The following is a 24457-nucleotide window of genomic DNA, read 5'->3' as shown; positions in this document are numbered from 1 at the left end:
GCGTAGTTTGAGGTCGGCGAGCATGGAAAAATCGAGGAGCTGGATTGCTTTTCTGGCACTTAACCCGCCGTTCGGCAGCCTGCGGCCACACCGCCGGAGTCACTGTCGGGGCCGCTCGGTGGCGGGGTGCCTCCCCGGGCTCGGGGCCCGCCTGGGGCTCCGCCAGCTCCGCTGCTTCCCCCGCTCCAGCCGGGGCTCCTCGAGTGCTGATGCTTGCCCCGGGCGCCTCTGGCTGCCGCGGGGGGTATCTCTGCCGCCGCCGCCGGGCCGGGCCGGGCGGGGCGGGGCGGCAGGTGGCGCGGATGTCGCTTTGGAAAGGGGCGGGCGGAGGGGCAGGCGGGTGCTGCGCTCGCTCCTCCTCCTCCGTCGTCGCCGCAGCCGCCGCCTCCTGCTCCTCCTCGTATCGCGGCGGTGGCGGGCAGGCTCCGGCCGCGGCCCCGCAGCTTCTCGCCGAGGCGGCGCGGCCTCTGCTCCCTCCCTCCTTGCCTCGGTCGCTGCCCGGCCCCGGCGCGATGTCGGGCGGCGCGGCGAGCGCCCCTAAGCCCCTCCCGTCCTCCGGGCCCAAGTCGCTGCGGGAGATGCCTCATCCCCTGGCCACGTCCAGCAGCGAGGAGATGGGGCCGGCGCTCACCCCCAGCCCCGACCTGCTCCTGCCCCGCAGCATCGCCGACAAGGTATGGCCCGGGGGAAGGGGACGCGGCATTTGAAGGGACCTCTGGTGTTGAAGGAGAGCGGGGAGAAAGACTGTGTGTGTGTGTTTCCCTGACACATCCCTTTTCCCGGCTTCGTCTCTCCGTGGGGAGGTGAAGCCCTAGGCGCTGCTGACATCCATTGCAAGAGCCCAGATAGGCTCTGTGGAGGAGAAGGCATCGTGTTCCTTTCTGGAGGGACACTGGTAGCCGCGCTGTCACAGAAGGGTTGTGAGAGGCAGTATTTTATTTACTGTATCTGCTGTGGCTCATACCGTCTACAGATAGGTGTGAATTTTTCAGGCATTGCTGCAGCTCCTCTGCTGTGTCCTTGTAGCCCTTATGGGGAAGCCTTGGAGTTGGCATTGTGTCCTTAACATCAGATTGTCTGTGATTGTCCTTTCCAGGCTGAACTCCTGCTCACTTCTTCCCAGCACTAACACAGACAGGGCACTCTGCAGGCGGATCTGTGTCAGTTTTCCCTTCCCTAGGTCTGGCACATGTTCACAGGACACTAGTGAACTCTGTGAAGTGCCTTCCCCGTGGTGATAATTCAGTAATGGCAGTACTGCACTGCGATCCATTAGCTACGCTTGCAAGGACTTGTTATCTCTGTAGATAAGTCTTCCAGAAATTTTTAAGGTAGGATTTCCTGGGAGGAAGAACTGCAAGGGATGATGTGGACTCAAAAGCAGTTCTGGCAGAGCTGGTTTGTGTATACAGGGTGTTACTGAGCTCCTGGTGGCAAGAAAGAGATTCTTCTGTGGCTGTTGTCCTGGGGAATATGGAGCTGCTTCTGGGTAGGATGGAAACCCCTAACCTCCAAAAGCCTTGAGGTTGTCAGCAGTGTCTGGCCCAATACACTCCCATGCTACAGGAGACTGAGCTTGGCCTCTTCCATATTTCACCATTTGTTGTGTGCAACTGTGATGTAGGGATTCAGCACTTCTTCCTGCCCATGTAAGGAGTCCTCTTCTGAACATTTGCCCACTGTTGCTCTAATGGGAATCAAGGCTTACCTGCTCTTCAGGAGCTTAGGCTTTCATCTAACAAATTAGTCAGTTGATCACCTGCTGAGGAAAGTATATGTAACTAAGTCAGGGGTAGAAATTGTGGATGTTTCTGTCTGATTGATGGTTTAATCATGTAACTAGGTAGTTGTCTGGCAAACCTGTAGCAAAAGAAATTGGCAGCTGCCTTCACAAATCTTGCAGCTGGGGAGCTGCAGCTGTTAGCACGGTTTGTCCATGCTGCTGTATAGCTGGTGAGAGGCAGTGTTCTGAGGAGTATCTCATACCTTATAATGTCTTAACTCAATTGCATTAAAGAACTTCGTTGCTTTTGGAGTGCAAGCAAGCTTCTCTCTGCTTTAGTGCTTTGAGATTTTGAGAAGTGTATCAGTATTCCTGACAACCTGGTAACAGAAATAACTCTAGCTTCAGGCTGTGGTCAGCTAAGCAGGAAAGTTCTTGCCCAGTTTTTCCATAAGCAACAGAAATTAAATTCACCTTCCTGTACCCTGTATGTAGTACCATTCTGTTCTAGGCACTTTGCAGCATAGAAGTACTCTAAAAAGCAGAGCAAAAGTGGCTGTGGTAAGTGGTGTTTAGACTTGAGAGCAGTTCTGTGCTTGAGCTGGAAATGGCACTAGGCTATGATTGTTGCAGAATAAAAGGATATCAGTAGGAAGAGAATGTAATTTTTTTTTCCCTTCCAGCTGAATTAGCAGAAAAAGGCATATGTCTTACCCTCTTGATGGAAAGACATCAACAGCTCTGCTGTGTATGGGATGTCCCTTCTTCAGCATAGTATTTCACACACTGGCAAGAAGAGAAATGTGGTAACCTCTTTCCTACCTCAGAAAAAGAATTCAATAAACAGGTATTCCTAGCTTTAAGGCAATGCTTGCACTGAGTAGTCTACAGAGGGAGTATGGTAAGTGGAGATAAACAGGAAAAACCACTCTTTGCGTGGTTTGTATGTCTCAGTCTCAGAATGATGGAATGGTTTGGGTTGGAAGGGAGCTCAAAGATGGAGCTCAAAAGCTCCATGCTGTGGACAGGGACATCTCTCACTAGACCAGATTGCTCAGAGCTCTGTCTGTTCTGGCCTTGAACACTTCCAGTGTTAATCTTAAAAATCTTATTCTTTGATTGTGGATTATTGATCTTTCGAGATACTGGCTCTCTAATCAACTAATAGTGCTGAGTAACTTCAGTAGCTGAGTAACAAAGGGAGGTCAGCATTCAAGTCTGAGTTAGGCTTAAAGCTCTGCATTTGTTATTTATTGATTCTTGAGTAGGAGCTGTTCTGATCTTCTCTCTGGCCTTTTGGGAGAGTCTGGTGGAGATTGGTTCTGCAGAAATTTTGGTCCAAGTCTCCTGCTTCAAAGTGTCTTTGAGTCAGATTCTATAAGGACAGCTGTCCATAGGCAGGCTAGGATATCCCTTTGGGAAGAGGGCTAGTGACAATAGCTAGTCCATCACCATGAAGTGGGTAATTTGCTTTTTCTGGGTTCCTTGTGTTTTCTCTGAGCAAATACTTCCTGAAATCTGCTGCAAGCTACAAGTACCTAGAACTGAAATCCTCTGAGTGGAGAAAGTTCAGAAGTAAAAGGGAGGTTTTCTGCTCATAAAGTGCTTCAATTTTTATTTTCACTGATGTATAACATAGAAGTGGCTAAACCTCTGCCATCACTGCTTTGTATTCTTTAAAGCATGCTTTTCTTACCTTTTTTTTTAATCCATTGAGTAAGAACACCACTTTATCCTGAGTCAGAGAAACCTGGGGGACAGGAACACCTGCCTGTGTGTCTCCTTTTGGATTTTGATTCAACTATGGGAATAAATTAGTACTTCAAATTCTGTGTAACTTTAAAGTCTCATGGACCTTGGGTTGCTTTTCAAGAACAGTGGGTAATGCTACTAGAGCAGTAGGTCATTGGAAAGGGAAAGAAAATATTTCATGCTGTTTACTGAGGCCATCTAAGTAGACTAGTCTCGAGTTTTCTAAATCTTAGGAGAGTGTTGCAGAACTTCTGTTATCTAAAGTAGTGGACAATTGTTTTAGGAACCAGGATACCTTGATTTTTGGCAGCATCTTATCTTTTACATGTAAAGGACATTTTAGCTAAGTACTTGGCTTTCACAGTCATGCTGCAGGAAACATGAAACACTTGAGCTGTAGATTCTTGTTTCTAAAGCATTTGTATATTGGCCGTGTGTTTCTGTAAAGATCTTTCTGTTCCCCTGAAGTCTAATTGTGTGAAAAATTGTCTTGATGCCTGACCACCATGAGTGTTTTTGACTTTATTCTCCCTTCACCCTTGCTAGCTTTCAGATGAGGAGACAGCTAAAGCTGAACCTGAGTACTACCATGTTTGTCATGTTTTGAGTTTTTTTCCTTTTATTTGGTTGAGTTATTTTTAACATCAGGTGAGAGGAGAAACATGCAGAAGAAAGCAATTCCTCAAGTTGCATGGCAGGGTTAGTTGTAGAGTTAGTTGTAAAACTGAGGCATTGCTGGTTTAGCTTTTGGAACCCATACAAGCTAGTTGAAATCTTGCTTTCAGAGCAGATCCACTGCTGAGGAGGGTAAGACAAATGGGGAAGTGTCCGGATTTCTCTCTGCCTTTTCTTTTTAAAATAGAAGGAAGTTCTGCTTGCACATGACTCCTTGACTCCGGTGCACCAGTTTGTCACTTTCAATAGCAAATCTGCTTTGTGCACCAGGACGAATGCCTTGACAATGAGGAGAAAAGGCAGCATTAATTGGTTACTAAGTTTATAGCAGAGGTGAGAAGATGATGTTTTGCTGTGTGAAGACTTGGATTCAGCCCTCCTAAGGCTGTGCAGATTTAGTAGGCTGCTGCTAAGATTTGGAAGTGCTAGGCTGTGCAGAGTTAGAAAGGAAGTTTTCTGTATGGCATAGTTCCGCTGTCATCTAGCTGTGGTCCCTCTAGACTTGTATAGTCTAAGAGTGTCTTCCTAGCCATGGTGGTGTTGGCTATTCTTGCCATGGTCTGCCTTGAGACAGGCAGCTATCTGAAAAGAGTATTTTATTGTGATTGATTCACATCACTGGTTTCTTGGTGAGGACTCCAAAAGCTTTAATATCCCACCTGTCCTAGGACTCAGACTCCCTTATGCTTTCTCAGACATTTCTGACTGCTCTTATTGTACTTGTGGCCAGCTCCTTGTAACTTTCTCACTTTTCTTCTTGGAAACTCTGCATACCTTGTGTTTGCCTCTGTTAACTCTATACAGCTGATGGGAACTTCAAGGTTATTTTACAGATAGTATATCAAACAGATACCAGAGTAGAATATCAGGATATCATACCTATGGAATACCAGGCTTGCAGTGATTGCCTGTCTTGAATTTGCTAGTTCATGGAGATGGACTTTAAAACTCCTACTGCAAACTTCTGGTTACTGGAAACCGAAAACTATTGTTTGCATGCTCCTCTGCTTCCAAGTTACCACCCTGGTGAATTCACAGACTTCTTATTAGCACCTGATCAAATATAAATACTTGGTGTTTGCTGGAGTGCTGTTACATAGCACTGACTCTGAAAGGAAGCCTGGCATTTCTCCAACTCCAAAAAATACACTGTGAGTCTGAAGTTCTACTTCCAGCCTCTTTGGTTGCTATTTTATAATTATTGCTCTTGACTTTATCCACCCACAGATGAAACCAGTTTGCAGTATAATCTGAAAACTTAAAATAGATGTGCCTGAGCTTCTACAAACTTCTTTCTTCTCTGACTAGATGAGAACTTAGACCGGCACCATATATTGTTCTTAAAGGAAGCTGTGAGTAAATTCTCACTTGTGGGAGAAACTGAAGACTGCAGAAAGTCAAACTGATGTTGGTGAACTTGGGAAACAATGGATGGGTTGATCTCCGTTCCTATCTACGGGATGTAAAAATGACAGTCACGGGGAAGTTGAGGCTAGAAGGCACTTCTGCATATTGTCTTGTCCAACCTGTTGGCTCAGATAGACAAGGCTGCCCAGGTTGCTGTGAAGTTGTTTTTTGAACAGCTCTCTGGGCATCCTGTTCCTGCATCCAGTGATCCATACAATAAAATACCTTTCTCATGTTTAAGTGAAACTTCCAGTATTTAAATTTTCACTAAAAAGAGTCTGTCACTTCCTTCCGTACACCCTTCAATCAAATATTTATCCTTATTGATAAGATTCCCTGAGTATTACTATCTTAAGGCTGTTTGCCTTCTTTGCCTTGAGGCATGTTGTTGGCTCTTGGTCAACTTTTCCATCAGTCTGTAGGGTTTTTTTTTTCTTTCCCTATGCCAAACTGCTTTTCAATCAGTTGGCCTCCAGCACACACTGCTGTATGGGCTTGCTCTTGGCGGATGCAGGGCTTTGCGTCCTCATATTGAATTTTTTGAGGTATCCCACAGCCCATTTCTCCAGCCTGTTGAGGTCTTCCTGAATTACAGCATCTGATCAAGCATTCTGTACAGGTGTGTACACTCAGTACACTTCCTGAGGATGTACCCTGTTCCATCATTTAGGTCCTTAATGAAGGTGTTAAAACAGCAGTGGCCCGAATACATTCTGCTGATGTGCACCATTGTGGGATCACAATGCTTTGAGCTCGGCAGTTCAGCCAGTTTTCAGCCCGTTTTGCTATCCATTTTGTTCCACATCAGATTGTCTAGGATTGTGTTATGAGATAGTTTTTTGAAAGGCCTCTTTAAAGTTGAAATTAACCGTGTTAAAGCTCCTCTCTTGCCGGTGATATCTTCATAGCAGGTAGGCATTGAGTTGATTAAGCATGAATTCCCTTAAGTCCTTGCTGACTTACCATCACCATGTGCTTTGTGTGTTTAGAAGTGGCTTCTGATATTTGCTTGACCCTTTTCCAGGGATTGAAGTGAAGCTGACTGTTCTGCATTTCCCTGTGTCCTTTTTGAAGACAGGAGTGAACCTTGCTTCTTAGGCCAGAAAGCTTCTGGGTGCAGGCAGTTGTCTGCCACATGCTTCCTAAGTAGGCCATCAGCTCTCAAAGGCTGAGCTTGGTTGTCATCTTGCTTAAAGAAGCTACTGTCTCTTCTGTTGCCTTTTGTATGTGCATGTCAGACAGCTCTTTTCTAGTCTTCTTATTAAAAGATCTTACTTAAACCTAGCATGGCTTTCAGCATGTCATCAGCGTTCTATCCACAGTCAAGTTGCTGGCTGAACTCAGTTTCCTGTTTTTCATTATAGTGGTAACTAGAGCTACTTTCTGTAGCTATTTTATCTCTCAAACTTGTAGTACCACAGTATCCTACTGAAAAGGTGTGCTTGTCTTTTTTTTCCTTATAGCCACTCTGAGGTTTGATGGTATAGAAGCAAACCATAAGCACACTGGTGCTTCACTGCAAATTGCCTTCACTTGTAGAAATGGAAAAGGGTACTTAACACCTTAGATGCTCTAGTACTCTTGCGAAACTCAGCAGTCTCTGTGAAACAGAACTACAGTGAGTTTCTTGAATTGGCAATTCACTTCTATTTTGAGCAAGATGAAGGATAGCTAGCAAGTTGGAACAAACACTTGCATCAGCATAACTATCTTAGTACCATTACTTTTTCAATCTCTCCTGGTAAAGCTAAACATAGTTTCCACTGTATAACAGTATTATTACTTTGTGGTTCTTACTTGAACTTAATGGAGGGAGGGGTGTATACTTTGAGGTTGAATTCAGTGTTGCACAGCTTTCTTAATCTTTTCAACAGGATTGTTTCATACATAATGAGACAGGGTATTGAAAACAGATATTCAGAGTGTACATCGGTTCTTCAGACAGGTTTCAGAAGGATGAGTCTTGGCAATAACTTGTCAGCCATGGTGGAAAAAGTTATGCTTGATGGTCAGAAGGAACCCTCAGGGCTGCCTGTGCTGGAGTGCCTTAAGCTTACCCAAGTAGCTGAATGCTTTCTGAGCTCATTCATGGATAGAAAGGATAAACACTTTGATAACAAAGTTCTGTTATTATAGTTGTATGGGGACCTCCTCCTACTATCAGTTATTCAGGCAGCATGTCCTTGTAATTGAAGTTGGGATGGGCAGAGAATAAAAGAATGAAGGTTTGCTATTGACACGCCTATCCGGGAGACCTCAGTTCCTAGACTAACGTGCAAACTGTTGTCCTGGTGTCTTCTAGCATTGTGGTGTACTCTTGTATCTTAAACAGATGGTCTGGCTGTCACATGAGCCAGTCTGCTCCTGCTCTGAGTTGAGAGACTGGTCTCTGTAAAGCAGGTCAGGAGACAAGGCAGGCAGATCTTTTGGTGCAGTGAATTTAGTGCCACTGCAAGAAAATCTACTTGCCACACCTGAAATGCATATTTGAGATTGTAATTTGCATGTACTTTCAGTCTGTGGGAGACTTTTAATAAGTCAGTTAAAAATGGCATCTTATCTTGCGCATTTCTCAGAAATAGCTTTGCTGAGGCTTGTTCTCTGCTGACCATGAGCAAGATCTTAAATGCTGAGTTGTACTGACTCTGAGCTGTGACTGAGTTGACTGCCTGAGCCTGGGTGTCAGTGGAGCTGACTTCCAAGTTCCTGTGACTGGGAAACACTGCTTGCATCACTAGGATTTAATTGTGAAAAAAGATCTGAACTCCACCATGACATCTATAACACTGCAGTAAAATCTGTGCAAAATTACTCTGTGAATTATTGAAAAACAAGGAGGAACTGTTTCTTTCCAGTTACTACAGGCAATAACTGACAGCAAGGTAGCTAGTAGCACTACTGCAATTACCAATTGAAGGTAAAAAAAATCATCTAGTAAGCTGCAATTATTTTAATGAGTTAGCATTTCCAGTGCCAGTCCAGCTTAAATGGCCTTCAAAAAGGGCAAGAAGGGTAGACCCAGAGGGAACTACCATCTACTCAGCCTCACCTCAATTCCTGGAAAGGTGATGGAATAATGAATTCTGGTAGCCATCTTTATTCACAGAGAGGACAAGAAGGTGATCAGGAGTAGTCAGCATGGACTCACTGAAGGTAAATACTTGACCAACCTGATTGCCTGCTGTGAAGAAACAGCTACCTGTTGGATGGATGAGGGGAGAACAGTGGATGTTGTCTTCAGCAAGGCTTCCAGCGCTGCCTCTTAGAATGTGCTCATAGGCAAGCTCGGGGGGAGTGGACTGGATGAGTGGACATGGAGGTGGACTGAGAACTGGCTAAACAGCAGACCCCAGAGATCATCATCAGTGGCACAGGCTCTAGTTGGAGGCCTGTCCCTAGTGGTGTCCCCCAAGGTTCAGTAGTGGGCCCAGTCTTGTTTAACTTACCCATCAATGACTTGGGTGAAGGGGCAGAGGCCTGCTCAGCAATTTCACTGACAACATAAAGCTGGGAGGAGTGGCCCATACCCCAGAGGGCTCTGCAGCCCTTCAGAAGGACCTCAACAGGCTGGAGACATGGGCAGAGAGGAACCTTCTGAAATTCAGCAAAGGCAAAAGCAGGGTCCTGCACCCAGGGAGGAACAGCCCCAGGCACCAGCACAGGCTGGGGGTGACCTGCTGGGAAGCAGCTCTGTGGAAAAGGAGCTGGGATCCTGCTGGACAGCAACTCCCCATGAGCCAGCAGTGCTCTGGTGGCCAGGGCCTGTGACATCCTGGGCTGCATTAAGAGGAGCAGTGCCAGCAGGTTAAGGGGAGGTGATCCTGCTCCTTTACTCAGCCCTGGTGAGACCTCACCTGGAATGCTGTGTCTAATTCTGCAGTCCTCAGTACAAGAAAGACAGAACTCCTGAAGCAGGTCCAGAAGAGGGCAACAAAGAGGATTAACAGTCTGGAGCATCTCTTAGTAAGGAAAGGCTGATGAATCTGGGGCTTTTCAGCCTTGAGAAGAGAGCTGAGAAGATCTCATCAAATGTTCATGAGTATCTGAAGGGAGGGTGTAAAGAAGATGAACCAGCCTCCTCCCAATGGTGCCAAACAATAGGACAAAGACCAATGAGAAGACTGATACACAAGTTCCAGCTGAATATGAGGGTGAAATTTACTGTGCAAGAGATGGATCACCTAACAGGCTGTTCAGAGAGGTTGTGTAGTCTCACTCATGAGAGATATTCAAGAACTGTCTGGGTGCAATCCTGTGCAACATGCTCTAAGTTGAGCAGGGAGGTTGGGTCAGATGACCCAATGTGATCCCTTCCAATATTATCTATTCTGTGATTTCTGTGTTTTGACAGATAAGTTTATGGGACAGATTGTACTTTATAAATTGGGTGCGTCAAGGGATGGAAAGAGATGTCGCCTTCATCTGTAGGTGATGTTACAATACTAAAATTGTTGATTCTCCACCAGATATTTCACGGAAATCAAGAGGTATCTATCAGAGTAAGCACTTTGGTGGTACTCATCAGTGGGACTAGCTGAAATGGTTCAGAAAATTGAGACAATAATCCAAATTTCATACAATAGGCAGGGAAAGAATTTAGCTAAGAGCTGTGATCAGAGTGGTCCTGAAAGCATAACTCCTTTTAAAGAGCATCATTGTCTTAAAGTACATTCAAAGCTTCTACAGTCCTGCTTCTGTGAAGCTATACGCAGTAGGTAAGATACTATTTTGGAAGTGACTTAAAGATTTCTGATTTGTCATTTTAGGTATCTTGGTTGAAGATAACTATTACACACGTGTGTGGGAGCAAAGACGTGGCAAAAATAGAGAATGTAAAATATAAACTTGCTTCTAGATCATGCCTCAAATTATGGAGAACAGACCCTACTGTGAGAGTGACAACCTTATTTCCTGTTTTGGAGTGATCAATGGTATTACCAGTGCACTGGTCTATAGTGACTAGTGATGAGAGGCTTACAGCACTGACAGACATGCTTTTGTCATGATTATCAATCTGTGCTTTGACTTCACGCTGAATTAAGGTCGGAAAAAGCTCCCCTACCTTAAAGTTTCTCTGTATAGTTTGCCTCTTTTCCAGTAAGCTTGACTGATTCTGTGTTCCTTGACAAGGAATGCCCTGCAGACAGGTGTTGCTTTGGGGCAGGGGAGGCTCCTCCCCATGATGCAGATGGTGTTAGCAGCAGGCACTTTCACCGAACTCTATGGCAAAAGCATTGGTTTCCTAGGTGACAGGCTACCCGGACAATAGAAACTCCTGATTTTCTGATGACGGTAGAACCGTCACTTTTGCTTTAGGTTTTTAGGTGCTAGTATAAGGCAAATAGAGTGAAAATTTTGAATACTGACGAGATGAAGTTGTGGGTTTTGGATTGTTGCCCAGAAAATCCATGGACATTATTAATCAATGCTTTTTATTGCAAGTGATCATCTTGACCTTTTCATAATTTGTATGCTGACTTCCAGTTTGCTGACTAGCCTGCTCCTGGATCAGTACACTTCACTTGAAGCCATGTATGTAACTTTTATATTGTGATAAACCTACAACATTAATTAAAAGGTGTTTCTCTAGATAGATTAGTCTGTAGATCTCACGTTGTCGTGGTTTGACACTGGCCCAATGCCAGGCACCCACAAAAGCTGTTAGCTCATCTTCCCTTTCCACAGCTGGGTAGTGGAGAGAAAGAAAAATTAATGAAGGATTCCTGAGTTGAGATAAGGACAGGGAGAAAACACTTTAAGGGCAAAACTGGCTCAACTTAAGTTGCAAAGTAAATTTATGACTAAGGATCAGAAGAAGAGAGAGAATAAGAAGTAAAATAAGCCCTTAAACCCGTTTTTCCTCTCCAGCCGCTCCTTCCCTCCCACCAACAGTGCAGGGAGACAGGGAATTGAGGTTTTGATCAGTTCATCAATGAGATCTTCTTCCCCTGCTCAGGGAGAGGAATCCTTCCCATGTGAGACTGTGGGGTCCCTCCCATGGGAGAGAGTTCTCTGTGAACTTCTCCAGTATGGCTCCACTCTCAGGAGCAGCAGCCATACTGCAGCTGTTGCAAACATGAGACCCTTCCATGGGCATTCAGTTCTCCCAAAGCTGCTGTGGCATGGGTCACTTCTTCCACAGGATGCAGTCCTCCAAGGACAGGCAGCTCCAGCCCGGAACAATGGCCCTCTCTCCACAGATCTTCCGCTGGATCACAGCCTCCTCCAGGCATCCACATGTTCCAGCATGGGCACCTCTCCTGCGGGCTGCAGGTGGATCTCTGCATCCCCCGTGGATCCCCGTGGGCTGCAGGGCACAGCTGCTTCTCCATGGTCTCGCCATGGCCTGCAGAGGAATCTCTGCTCCAGTGCCTGGAGCACCTCCTCCCCCTCCTCTGCCCCTGACCTTGGTGTCTCCATGTTGTTTTCCTCACATCTTCTCACCTCCTCCTCTTCTCCGACTAGAAAAACTGTGAGCCCTTTGCTTTGATTTTCTTCTTAAATATGTTATCACAGATGCATTACCAACCTCTCTAGTTTTAGCCAGCAGCATGTCCAGCTTCAGAGCCATCAGGGCCTGGCTCTGCTGGACACTGTGGAAGCTACCAGCAGCTTCTCACAGAAACCACTTCTGTGGCCCCCCCCTGCTGCCTGAAACACCACCATGCAAAACCAATATACAAGTCCATCAGTCTCTATAGATAATTTTCTTCCTGTGAGGAAATACTGCGTGACTGCTTTTCCTCACTTTTTCTCCCCAAAGCAGGGACTGAAGCAGTCATGCTGTGTGGATTTTGATTTAGGGTTGTTGTTTTGTTGGTTTTTTTTTTTCTTCCAACTGATAAGCAATTTGTTTATTTTATCCCTTTGAGAGCAAATGCCTTTCTGCTGGAAGATGTCTTGTATATCAGCAAATGTGGTAGAGGGGTATCACTTAAATTGCACCTGCATATACTAACTCTTAGAGCTTCTCCAAGAGTACGCTCCTCCAGCTTTTCCAAGGCATGAGATGTAAACATCAATTCTCCCCTCTAAGTATCTTTGCCTCTGGCCTCTGTTACTTTGTACAGTGATTCCTTGTCAGGCTGACTTGCTCTCTCTAAATCTTCGCTGGTCTGTGTCAGGAAAGCTAATGCAACTCATCTGAAACAAGAGAGTATGAGGGAACCCAGTAGTGTATGCGTATTTTTTCTTGTTTAAATGAAATATTTACCAGGATACTACAGTGCTTTCCAGCCCTCTTATCTCTTCCCCTCCTATTTCTTCTCTGTTTCTCCTCAATCCTTTGCATCTGTTCACATTTAAAAACCCCAGCATATTACTGTTTCCTCTCAAAAGCCAAATTAACAGTTTGGTGACACTGGCTACCTAGATAACATATGTAACTAAACCTGCTTCTAGGGAGTGAACAGAAAACCCCAAACTTCTGCATGGTATGTCTGCAGAGCTTTAAAACAAAACTGTATGTCTCTAGGAGAAGGCAGTTTAGTTTGGACAAGCTTAATAAACTGTTCCATCTGTAATCAGATATAAATCTAGTTTCTTGGATTGGGAATGATTCCTAGTCATGGGCAGGATTCAAGTTTTCCTGCTCATGGTTTGAATTCCTGGCTGCTGCTTTGCTATTTAGAAGGTCAGCGCTGAGCTTCTGAAAATGAAGCTTTAAACAGAACACGGGGCGTGTTAGCCTTGTTTGTTGACAAGATGCTCTTTAACATGTTGAAATGGTTTGTGGTGTTTTTATGCACACAACTGCAGAATACATATAACAAACAATGTTACTGGAACAAAATCTTTGCATACAGATGTAGAAGTTAACAGATCTAGAGGTCATAGATTACATTCTTTACTAAATGTTTCTAGGGACATTAGCTTCTGCCATTTGTGGAGGCCTTTGAGCTCTAAGATAGATTGGAATTGGTGCCTGTTGCCTGCTACTGAGAACTGTAGAAAGAGGAAAGGACCTCTAGCTCTTGTAAAGAAGCATCCAAGTCTGCCCAGATCTTAAACTCTCTTGCTTTCCATCAGGTCATAAGCACGTTTGTACTACTTTCTACAGCTTAAACGCAACTGAACTAATCATGCTTTACAGTTGCCAGCCTGGCAGTTCGTTTAGGAAGACAGATGCAGCCTTCTGCAAGGACTCAAGTGCTCTAAAAAAAGAAGTGAGAGTTAACCTTGTATCCGGAACTTCTTATTTCAAGAGAATAGCTCATCCTGTGGATGCGTGAAAATACCTCTGACATTTACCACAGCAAGTAAGCTATGACAATCCTGTACTTAGTCCATGCACTTTCTTTGCTGTCCAAAGGATTTGGGGGCATACATGTCAGCTTCATGGCAATTAATAAGTTCAAAGCGTGTATTATACCTTTACATTTTACCTAATTAATGTCTGCTGCAAATAACAACCCATTTTATCTTCCAGATGCCTGTCCTCCAAAGGCATTTGGCCTTTCATACACAAAGCAGCACAGTAACGTGGCTTATCACTAGTACTGAAAGTCTTAATTGTTTTAAAACATCTATGAGATACCACTGACATTCCTGATTTTCAGAGTCTAACCTGAACCACCATTTAGGTTTAGAGTGGTATTTGCACAGTTCCCCTTGCAGACTAGGAAGAGAAACCAGTTTCTTGCAGGCTGTGAGAAGACAGACTTATAGCCAGACTGTATGAACAGATAGTCTGATGTGGTAGTTGACACTTTATTTTGACACTTGCCTTTGCCCTGGTGTGCAGGAATGCTGAAACTAAGCCATATTGTTGTTAAGTCCCCAAATACTTTAGCAACAGAGGTAGGAGATCGCTTCTAGCTCTTGCTGAAAATACTGATTGCCAGAATGTTTCTGTGCCCACATTCTTGTTCTGTTTTGCTTAACTGTGATGACTTACAGGAAAGCAAACCACGAACAAAAATAATCCATCCTATGAAATTTGGCTGTTAACCTCAGAAACGAGGTGAGAATCCTGTTATCTACATGAGAAGGCTTGGAAAATGCTTGTGTCAACCATGTGGTGTCTCTATGAAGCTTATTTCACTGTTTCTCTGTCCATCTGAAATGCAAAGAAGCACTATTCAAGTATGGTACCTGTATAAGCAATAGTGCTCCCAGGCCTTGAGTGGTCCCAAACTGCAGGCCAATAGCTATTTGCATAGCTGTTGCATCTTAAATTCTTACTTTTTTCAGGGATGCTGAGGAGTATGTTTCTAGGCAACTCTGACCTACAGAGCAGAAATAATAGTTCAAATGATGAACACCAGTGCGAAGTCACCAGATTCATGGCTTGGCAGCATGTTGTACTTGGATGCCTATTTAAAATATTCTGAGAGTGAATTGATCTAGTCTTTATCTAGTGGATTTTTGGTTAGATGGGAAAAATAGAAGTTGTACTGCTGAAACTTTAGCGATGAAGTATGGCCCTGTTAAACTGGGGGCTTTCTGCCTGACCCTGTAGAGTCCACAGATTTGGTTTGTAATACTTTTAATGGCTAAGAAGTTAAAATTTGGCTTGGGTCGGCAACCCAGCATTGTTCCTCCTCTACTGTCACATTTTAAGGTAAGAGCAAGAGGATTTCCTTCTGATTTGTACTTACTCCGTATTGCTCTTAAAATGGCCTCAGCCTTAGAGTCTGATTTTAGATGATTATTTTAATGGAAACCACAGACCTCTTTGGAAAGTATCATCTTGTTCCTTGTGAGCACATCCACATAAACTGTACATCCCTTCCCATTACTGGAGAAGGATATCAGGAGCTGGCACATATAACCACTTACCTTTTCCAGGAGGGTATGACTAGACTAAAAGTTGTTTATCACAGTTCTTCAGTTCTTGTCAAACAACAGCTTAACGCTGTATTATTTATGGATTGGTGTAGGAACATGGTTCTTCTTCCTGGAAATTAATAGGAGTTTTGGCATTTAACTGTGGGGATTTTTTTTATTTTTTAAACCCAGTTGAGCATGACTGCCTTGTTCTTTCCATCTCTTCTGTGTCCACAGCATTCTCTCTTCTCTAGTGCCCACTTTGGTGCCTTAAATTAACTGCTCAAAAGCAAGTACAAGAGGCTGGGACATGTGAAGAAACCTCAGACATGTGAAGAAACAGAAGTGACCTCTAATAAACAAAACCTGATGCTGCTGCCTAATAGAGAATGAACATACATAAAGGGGAAGTAAATGCATTTTCTTCCCTTATTCTGTATCTAGATGGTATTGGATAATAGACTTGTGTAGACTGAAGTTTCACTAAACAGATGGTTAACGGTTTCTTCTAATAGAATACTGTGCACAGATGAGCTAATCTAGGTGTACTGGAGGATGCAGAAGTGCCTTTTCTTTCTAAGTGAAGCTGACCTGTGCAAAAAATACCTGCATTCAAAGCTTGCTGGGATGAGACAAGGAGTGTTATGAACTGGTCTGTGAAAGCTAAGCTCATGTAAGCTTTTGTAGTGCCCTCGGGAATGTTTGTGTCTAAACCACTTCAGTTTTCCAGCCACTGGCTGCCATTCTCTTCTAACTTACTGTCATGCACTAAAGGTACGGAGATAAGAGTGTTCCAAAACCCAGCTATAATTTTGTGGAATTGTCTGCTTAGCATGACTCTGTCTGTCATTGTGTCTTTGTGAAATGAATAGCAAAAAGCAATGGAACACCTTGAAATCGGAGAAGAAAACAGCACTCTGAATTTTGGAAGTGAAGCAATGAGGTTCTAGGAGCAGTATAGGCCTGGCTCTCAAGTCCCTAAATCAGGCAGGGGTATTTAGGCTCCTGCCTCTAAACAGCAACATTTTAAAATGTTTCTTACTGTCATGCAATACTTTTTGAATGGTAACAGTGGGCACATGGCATCACAGTGGTTCAGGGTTACCCTTTCCAGCGGTGAGTTTATGTCGCACTGTATTAGGAATGGCAAAGTACAACACAGACTCTCTTAGCTGGGTTGCCCAGAAGAGCAAGTTTTATTATTTCAGATCTTCATTTATAGACAGGTCTGAGAAGGTCCATGAGGTAAAACTCTCCTTGGTCATTAAACTAACACATCACCATCACTGGACAATTGGAATGCCACCCCCTGACTGTTTCTTGCAAGTAAACAACAGGGATCTAAACAACACCTGCAAAGGTTGTTTTCCTTCTCCAAGGGCTGTTTGGATTCCTCTTTATGATTTCCCAGGCCAGAGTGAGACTTAGTTTTGCACAGGCACTGTGCTCCTTGCCTGCTTTCAGCATCCATAAGTTTATGCATGCTTGGAAGACTTGCCTGACATGCCTTCTCATGGATTGCTGCTTTGAGTGCAAAGCTGTCTGGTTAAGCTGTACACTTGCTCAGGCAGGATAGGTGAAAACTAGCATTTAGTTTCTGGAAACTAGTCTTAACTAGCTGCCTGTAACTCAGCAGAAGACTCCATGGTCTTCACAATAAAGCAATACCTAAAGAAGTTTAGACCCTCAGGGGCTGAGTCCTGGACACTGGCTTACTTCTCCATGGGGGGAGGTTGCCATCCAGCAACTGAATACCAAGCTCCTGAAGATTGTACTCTATGTTGATCCAAACTGCTCTGTAAAATGAGTTGTGGAAAATGCCTGGGAGAAGATGACAGCAGTTGGAAACTCCCCAACTAATTTTGAATCTCATATGCAGACTTCTAGTTTAAAGAATTCAGTTGAATTTTATGTTTGGGTGAAGTGAACTTCTTGATAGATTTAATATGTGTTTCTGGGCAGGCTGACTAATCAAACTGTTTGGAAAGCAGGAGTTAGCAAAGTAATGTGAAACAGCCTTACCAGATAGCAGCCTGCATGGTTGTCAGGGTGCATTTCCAACACAGACAGTTCTTACTTGCCTGGCGCTGTAGGATACAAAACATGTGCTTCTAAAATCGTCTGACTTCTGTACCCATAAATTCAGGTGTCTTGAGGAATTCTAGGAACTTCATAGGAATGCATGAAGACCCTGCCCTTGTGGTTGTTTTAAAACACACACACACACACACACACACACACACACACACACACACACAAACATATGTATATATATACAACTCATGAACCTGAATGTCATACTGCATCTACTGTAGGTTGTGATCCAGGCCTTGCTACACCTTCACCTGACCTACTTCAACAGATGGCAAAACCGTGAGACTGTCTTGAGGCAGTGGGTGGCAGAGACTAAGGATCTTTACTCTTCACTTTAGAAAAAGCTTTGAACCTTAAGAAAATATTTATGGATGCTTGTTAAGAAGCAAAGAATGTCTTGACAAAACATGTCCTTCACACCACCTTGCCTGGGTAACCAGAAGCAACTTCCCCTTCTCTCTGCTGTAGGACTGCTCATCTTTATGGCAGACTGGCTACTGTGAATGACAGGTATTTTAATGAAAGGATTTGTAAGCAGTAGGTACCTGCTGTGACTTGGACTCTGCTCGTCTCTAATAATGCAGAGAGGTACTTAAAACAGGGATGGGCAGCTACTTGGTGCACTTAAAGGTGAAATTGGTGCATGAGCCCCTGGCACTGAAGTCAGGCACAGTTCACCAGCTTGCTTATATAAAGTGGATAATACTAGCTAGTATTTCAGATGTTTGTGGGTATGACAGTTATACCAGAAGGTAGAAAAACAGATAGCTACATACCTGCTTTCCCACTAGGCTCTGCAGGACATACTCCTCTTTCTGTGGTAAAAGAAGACTAGAGGATGCAGAGTCTTGTTTCCTGAGGAGAAAAAAATAAAAAAAAAATAAAAAAAAAAAAAAAAAATCCCTCAAGTCCCTTGGAAGAGAGGTGAGGCAATTAACACAAGAGGGAGGTGTTCTGCTGGTATGCTGGTAGAATTACAATCTGAGGTGTTTTGCTGTCATACTTCAAAGTCTGCCTCTTTCTAGCAATGGCATAAGACCTCAGCAAACTGATCCTGCATACTGTTAAATGAGGGTTCAGCAGCCATATGCCTTATTTCTAGTGCACTGAGCTAGGAGGTTCCACCCATTCAGGAGGAGAAATAGCTTCTAACTCAGCTTTCATCTACTGAAAAATAGCCAAGTAGCAGGGTATGATGCCAGCTGTCTCTGCCAGGGGAGGATCCTCCAGATGAGGCAGTATAGCACAGTAACAGATCATCTCTCCTTTTCCCACCACCACAGCTAGCAGCTCTCCTGACGTGAACCAGTGCTGGTACAGAAGCTTTACCTGATGTAGGTCTGGAGTGTTTCATCCAGGATAGAACTATCATAGCCTTTAACATCCAAGACATTCCACAGGACCCACAACTGCAAGAACACTCTCAAGTGCAGTGAAACAGATTCACAGACTTCACAGACTTCTCTCCTGCTTAAAATATGCAAGACATACTCGTATGATACTGTTACTTCCCAAGAGAATTGGTGAGGAAAGTGCTAACTTTGTGCAACTGGCTGCAAGCTCTGTCTTTTGTTCTTTCTCTAGATTCTCATATTTTAAACAGATTCCATCATATTCTTTAAACTCTCTTTTGGAAGAGTTTTCTTAACAGCCTTTGAGATCTCCTGTGGAATCAGGCTTAAGCTGTTTCTGCAAAGTAATTGTCATACTGGAAGTTTAGAACATGTCTGGCTGCAGTTGTGGCACAACTTGTGTGTTAATGCTTATTGCACATGGACAGTGATGAGCTGTCTTTTCCTTTGGACACAGAAGCAGATTTGTCTCCAGCTACTGTGGTATCCCAAGGTTTGCTTTGTTTTTTACTCTGCTCAGCCAAGTTCTGTTGTCTAGCAGAACTGCAGATTTTCTGAAGCCATCTCCTGTTGTTAACCTTATCCTGTCTACTGCTTATTCTGTTTGTGTAATTTCAACAGAACTTCTTATCTAATGAGTAATTGTGCCATTGCTTACTCGTGTTGTATGTGTTCCTCCTATCTGAGTCCAAGCCAGATGCTTATGTAGTTTGAGGTGTCTTTTGTCTGAGCTGTGTCTTGCTCCCCCTGCTTTTTTGCCCTCATGAAAGCATTTGAGTGCCTGCTGTCCCATCTTGCTCACCTGCCAGTTAAATCTATTTGTTGGCAGCCTCTTCTGTACATTAGCTGAGAGAATGTATCTCCGTTAGTAGACAGTAGTTTAGATCACCCCTTTCCCAAAATGTTTAGGCTAAACAGTTATTTTCTCTACATCATAAGACAGCCCTCAAGGTGAAGAACAATGCTGCCATGGTTCTGCAGTACTGCAACAGACAGATGGCTCTCTATGAAATCCCAGTACACCCATGATGGGTTTGTGAGAATGATTGCTAGGAATTTAGCTGCATTTTTAGCCATTATCAAAGGCTGACCTTTGTAAGTAACTTTACCTTGAAGCTCCTGCCTGTGGTTCTCTACCTTTGGCTAAAGGAGCACTGATGAACAGAGGGGGTCTCACCCACACGATTGCTTTGCTAAGATGGTATGTTTTGATGGTGTGATGGTAGCCACTTAGAGTTGTGTGAAGTTGGATCTAAGAAGTAATTGTATAACTAAAATACTTGTTTAAGTTCATGTGGTGCTTAGCTGTAGTGATGTTTCTCTGTTCAACAGCAAGGGAAATCACTCTGGATAAATCTGTCCCTATGCTACTATTAAAAAGATGCAAACAAAAACAGCTCCTGTCTTCTCTTAAATGAAGAGCCATGAGTCCTTAGGAATTTCTATGTACAACTTGTCACACGTTGTCGGCTCCCTCTGCTACAAAACCAGATCAGAAAACATGTCAACTTGCTGTGATATTTATGCAAGTGCAGTAAGTACTGTTACAGAGTAGTTGGTTTGTATTGAAGTGTGAGATTTGAAGGTGTGTGGATGTCCCAGGTTGGCTATAGAGTTGTTTTGTTTTTCTTTTTTCCTCTGTTGCCAAGTCAGTTTCAAGGAATTGCAGACTTCCTAAACTTTTGTGTTTTTCTTCCTAAATGGACACTTGCTGGATCTTTTCGTCTCTGTCTTCTCTAAGCACTGGATGACACTCTTAAGCTTGGCAGAATGGGAATGAAGACCTCTAAGGAAAAAGTAGTGTTTTCATTTGCTTTAAGACTCCAACAGGGAGGTGTGCCTAGACACTTGAGCAGGGGAGTGTGATCTGTGATTGTTCTGTAGTGCAGTGAAGGCAATTCAGAGTCTAAATGCTGCCAACTTGTGTGGAAGTTAATGGACTGGATGGGAGGCCTCTGATGAAAGTTATGCTCCTTCCTCTGCTGCAAGAATCTCCAGAGGTGAAAGCTGACTGCATTCCAGACAACTGAACTGTTGTCACTTCGCCTGAAACCTGTCTTAAATGTAGATCTCTTGATATGCCTAGCTGTTTTGTTTTCAGTCCAGGTTAACTCAATCTCACCAGGAACTGCTGTTTCAGCAACACTGTACTTCCTTATGAATAGAAAGCAGGTGGTGCTGTCCTTAGGGGAGATACAGTGGTAATGTGTTCTCCTCAGCTTAATGCTTCAACTTTAGGGTGCTGCCCAGGTTTCCTGGAGAAGGTTGATCCTTGGAGGTCCTGAAACAAGTAACCCTTGTAATATATCAGAGAAGCTTGTCTGTGGTGTCTTTGAAAATAGTGTGTTTTACCTTGAATCTGTTAAGCTTCTTAAAAACCTCATTTTTTTCTTCTTCCTCCCCAATACAGGATCTCAGTCTGCCCAATGGCACACCCGTGGACACTTCTAGCCCAGCCTCCTCCTCATCTCTCCTCAACAGACTGCAGCTGGATGATGACTTGGATGTGGAAACTAGAGACCTCTTTGTTACTGTGGATGATCCCAAAAAACACGTGTGCACAATGGAGACATATATCACATACAGGGTTACAACAAAGGTACAAAGCAATATTGTCTTTCCTAGTGCTTCCTTATTTGTGGAATAACTTTGGGTCATGTTCTAGATATTCACATCTTGCTCTGTGTTTTCCTATCTTAAGGACAAGAATTTAGTGTATTTTGGTACCTTGTGAGTGTGCTGAAGATGTGACTTCTTCTAGCAGGATTGTTACTTCAGTGTCTGAAATTGTGGAAAAAGCTTTTAACATGTCGACTTAGATTTATATTTTTTTTTATCTCAGATTCCTAAATAGAACTGTTTGTAAACTTGCAAGGCCAGTTTCTTTCATTAACTTCACAGTTTGTTCATTTAAGTAATTTGACACTCATTTGGTTTGAGTTTCCTTAAGGGGAATGTGCCTTGTTACTGGCTCACTGTTGATCATCTCACTTTTTGTGTCTACCCCTTTCTGAAATGCTTTAAGCTTATTGCTGGAAGTGTTTACTACATTTTACCACTAAAATCATAATCTTGTTTCTCAGCTGTAAACCAGCTTTCATGGAGTTGCTGGTTCAGATAATTCTACAACTGCTAATAAAATAAAGTAGCCTAAGAATGCTGCTGTGAACCAAGAGGTTGGAGATCTTTTCAGCACCTGTTGTGGTTCAATCATGAATGTAATCTACATATTTATGAATATGAACAGTGATCTGAAAAGTCCACGTTCACAACTGAAATGTTGATTCTTCTTAACTAATTCATTCTCATTATAACGAGCTCCTAGGTGATGTTTGGGCACTTGTAGTTACCTAAGGCAAAAAGCGTTCACTAACTTTACTAGTAATATACTTGATACACTTGTCCAGAAAGATTAACATTCCTCCAGCCCACTTAGATAGCAGTAGGTATTGGAGGAAATATTTTCCTTGGAGATAAGGAACCTTTACAGGCCACAGGTAATTTTTTTCCAAATGTCTGCTTCAAAGTTTCACTTTCAGACTGCACAGGAGAAAATGGAGTTTCTCTAAAATAGTAACTGTCTTTTTCTGCACATTTAACACAGTTCTGTCATTCATTTTTACTCTAAGAGTCCTAATCTTGGATGAAACACTGTATTCTTTTTTACTTGGAGCAGCTTAGCCTTCAGCTATTACTTGATCAGAAGGAATAGGAACTATAAAATAAAATGCAGCTTTCCACAGGGAAATGGCTAAAATTGGGTAATGTTGTTCCTGTCTTGAATTAAGACTCAATTATTCCATCAATATAAAATACTTACATATAGTGGCACCCTAATAATGTTCCTATGCTTGGAAGTCCTTATGTTCAGGGATTCCTTTTCTTTTTAAAGCAGAGCTCTGAAACATGGCCAAGATCTTTGCCATATTTAGATCAGAAGTATTACCCAATGGTGTCTCTTTTTTTCATTTAAAAAAGTAATTTTATACTTCTGATTTTGATGTCTACCTTCCTGTCCGTTAATACTTGTTGTATTTTGGATCTCATTGTACCACAAAAATCTTCTGTATTATACCATTGCAATGTGATTATGAAACTGTGTAAATTAGTCTTCTGAATCACCATGAAACATTCATCTCTTTAGTTTTATTATTCTTGGAAACTTTTGGTTAGTCTCTAGGTTCAGAACCTCTAGGACTATCTACCGTTTTTCAAGACTAACAGTATTAATGGTCTAACTCATTCTTGCCCTGCAAACAGGGTGTCTTCGATGCCAAGCTAATTCCAATTAGCTGTTGTAGCTGCAAGCAGTAATTAAATGAGGCAGAAGAGCTGCACAGGATTAATTCCATAGAGTGAGATGAGGAGCCTTCTCTACACCTCCCTTACAGCCTTGCAGGAAAGAAGTTTGAGACCTCTCAAGAGTCTCTCTGGTGCCTCTGAATGAGGAGGCAGGGATGGCTGTATTTTTTTTCCTTTTCTACTGGAGAATGCTTCTGGAACCTCAAAGGTTTGGATGAACATAGGTCGTAGTATGAGTTATTCTGAGGACTGAAAAGCAGCATCACTAGGGCAAGAGGGGAGTTGCTAATGCTGTAATGTGTGGTTGTGGCTGTGGCAAGATACTAGTCAAGGGAAGAGTGTAGACTGACCGCAGTCTCTTGTGTTGTATGGGTTTAAAAAAAAAAAACAAACAAAAAACCCAGGTCTTGGAATATGCCCTGGGCTTTTCATCTTCTCATGCCTTTGTCAGCAGGTGGTGGTAACTGAGGAAGGATCAAAACATTGGCTTGCAAAGGAAAACTCAAGAGTTTACTCGATCCTGCTTGTGTACCTGTTATCACAGCTCCCTAGTAAGAGCCAGGTAGCATTCCCTGGCCTGTCTTGTGGATGAACACATTTAAAGAATGTAGTGGTAATCCTCCAGCTGACAAGACAGTGATTCAATACTGACTCTCTTGATTCTCTCATAAACTCTGTTTATCTTGCAAATGCAGTTACTAGTGCAAGTTAGTAAGCAGTTTCCTTACACAGGGGGCCTAGTGAAACCATAAAGGTGGGTAAAACTTGTGCTGAAACTTAATGGGTCTTGATTGTGATGATTGAAGTGTCTTTGTGTCCTTCAGATGGATGGATGTGCATTTTATGGAGATTTTACTAAGCAGAATTCTTTTTTAGGAAGAAAGGGGAAAGTAAAGCTTGGCCTTATGTTATGTAGTCATCTCTCCTGAGAAAACATAGATTAGTGTATTTCTAACTTCACTTTCACTGTCCTTTCTAGGATGGCAAGGCCTTCTTCTGTGCCTTTTCTCATGAAAGTCTGAACAGCTGAGTGCCCTTCCTCAGAGTCATGTGGTTGCTCTGCAGGTTTGAAGGGAGAGTCTTTCAAACCAGTCAGTACTGAAGTGGAGATCTTGGTTCCACTTCCCTGTCCTCCTCATGCTTCCAGTCCATTCATTGGGTAGATTACTTGAGCACATGAAACTTCTTGATTCCCTGGGAGGAGCAGGTAAAAGTGGTATGAAGTCTTTTCCAAATAGGCTAAATTGTTGAGGCAGAAAGAAGTGCTGGAGTGCTAAGAACAGCAGCCTTCTTCCCTTCTCCCTCTGTCATTCTCCTCTTTTCCTAATTGAAAATGTTGCCTCAAACTTCAATAATAACATGGAGGGGAATCTGCAGTCAAGTC

The 24457-nt window shown here is 43.3% G+C and overlaps 1 protein-coding gene across 1 annotated transcript in view; it reads left to right on the top strand.

Moving 5' to 3' along the window:
• Nucleotides 1-302: 302 nt before the first annotated feature.
• SNX30 (sorting nexin family member 30) overlaps nt 303-24457 on the top strand; it is a 52537-nt gene continuing 28382 nt past the window's right edge. The window contains exons 1-2 of the mRNA XM_005530771.3: nt 303-674; nt 21182-21370. Of these exons, the coding sequence (XP_005530828.2) occupies nt 303-674; nt 21182-21370 (561 nt within the window). The remainder of the gene's footprint in view (nt 675-21181; nt 21371-24457) is intronic.

Source organism: Pseudopodoces humilis, chromosome 4 (assembly GCF_049639895.1).
Source record: "Pseudopodoces humilis isolate 2021_Gansu_Grassland_sample_001 chromosome 4, ASM4963989v1, whole genome shotgun sequence".
Lineage (NCBI taxonomy): Eukaryota > Metazoa > Chordata > Aves > Passeriformes > Paridae > Pseudopodoces > Pseudopodoces humilis.
Note: the sequence above shows the minus strand (reverse complement) of the source record. Positions and strands in the feature narration are given on the sequence as shown.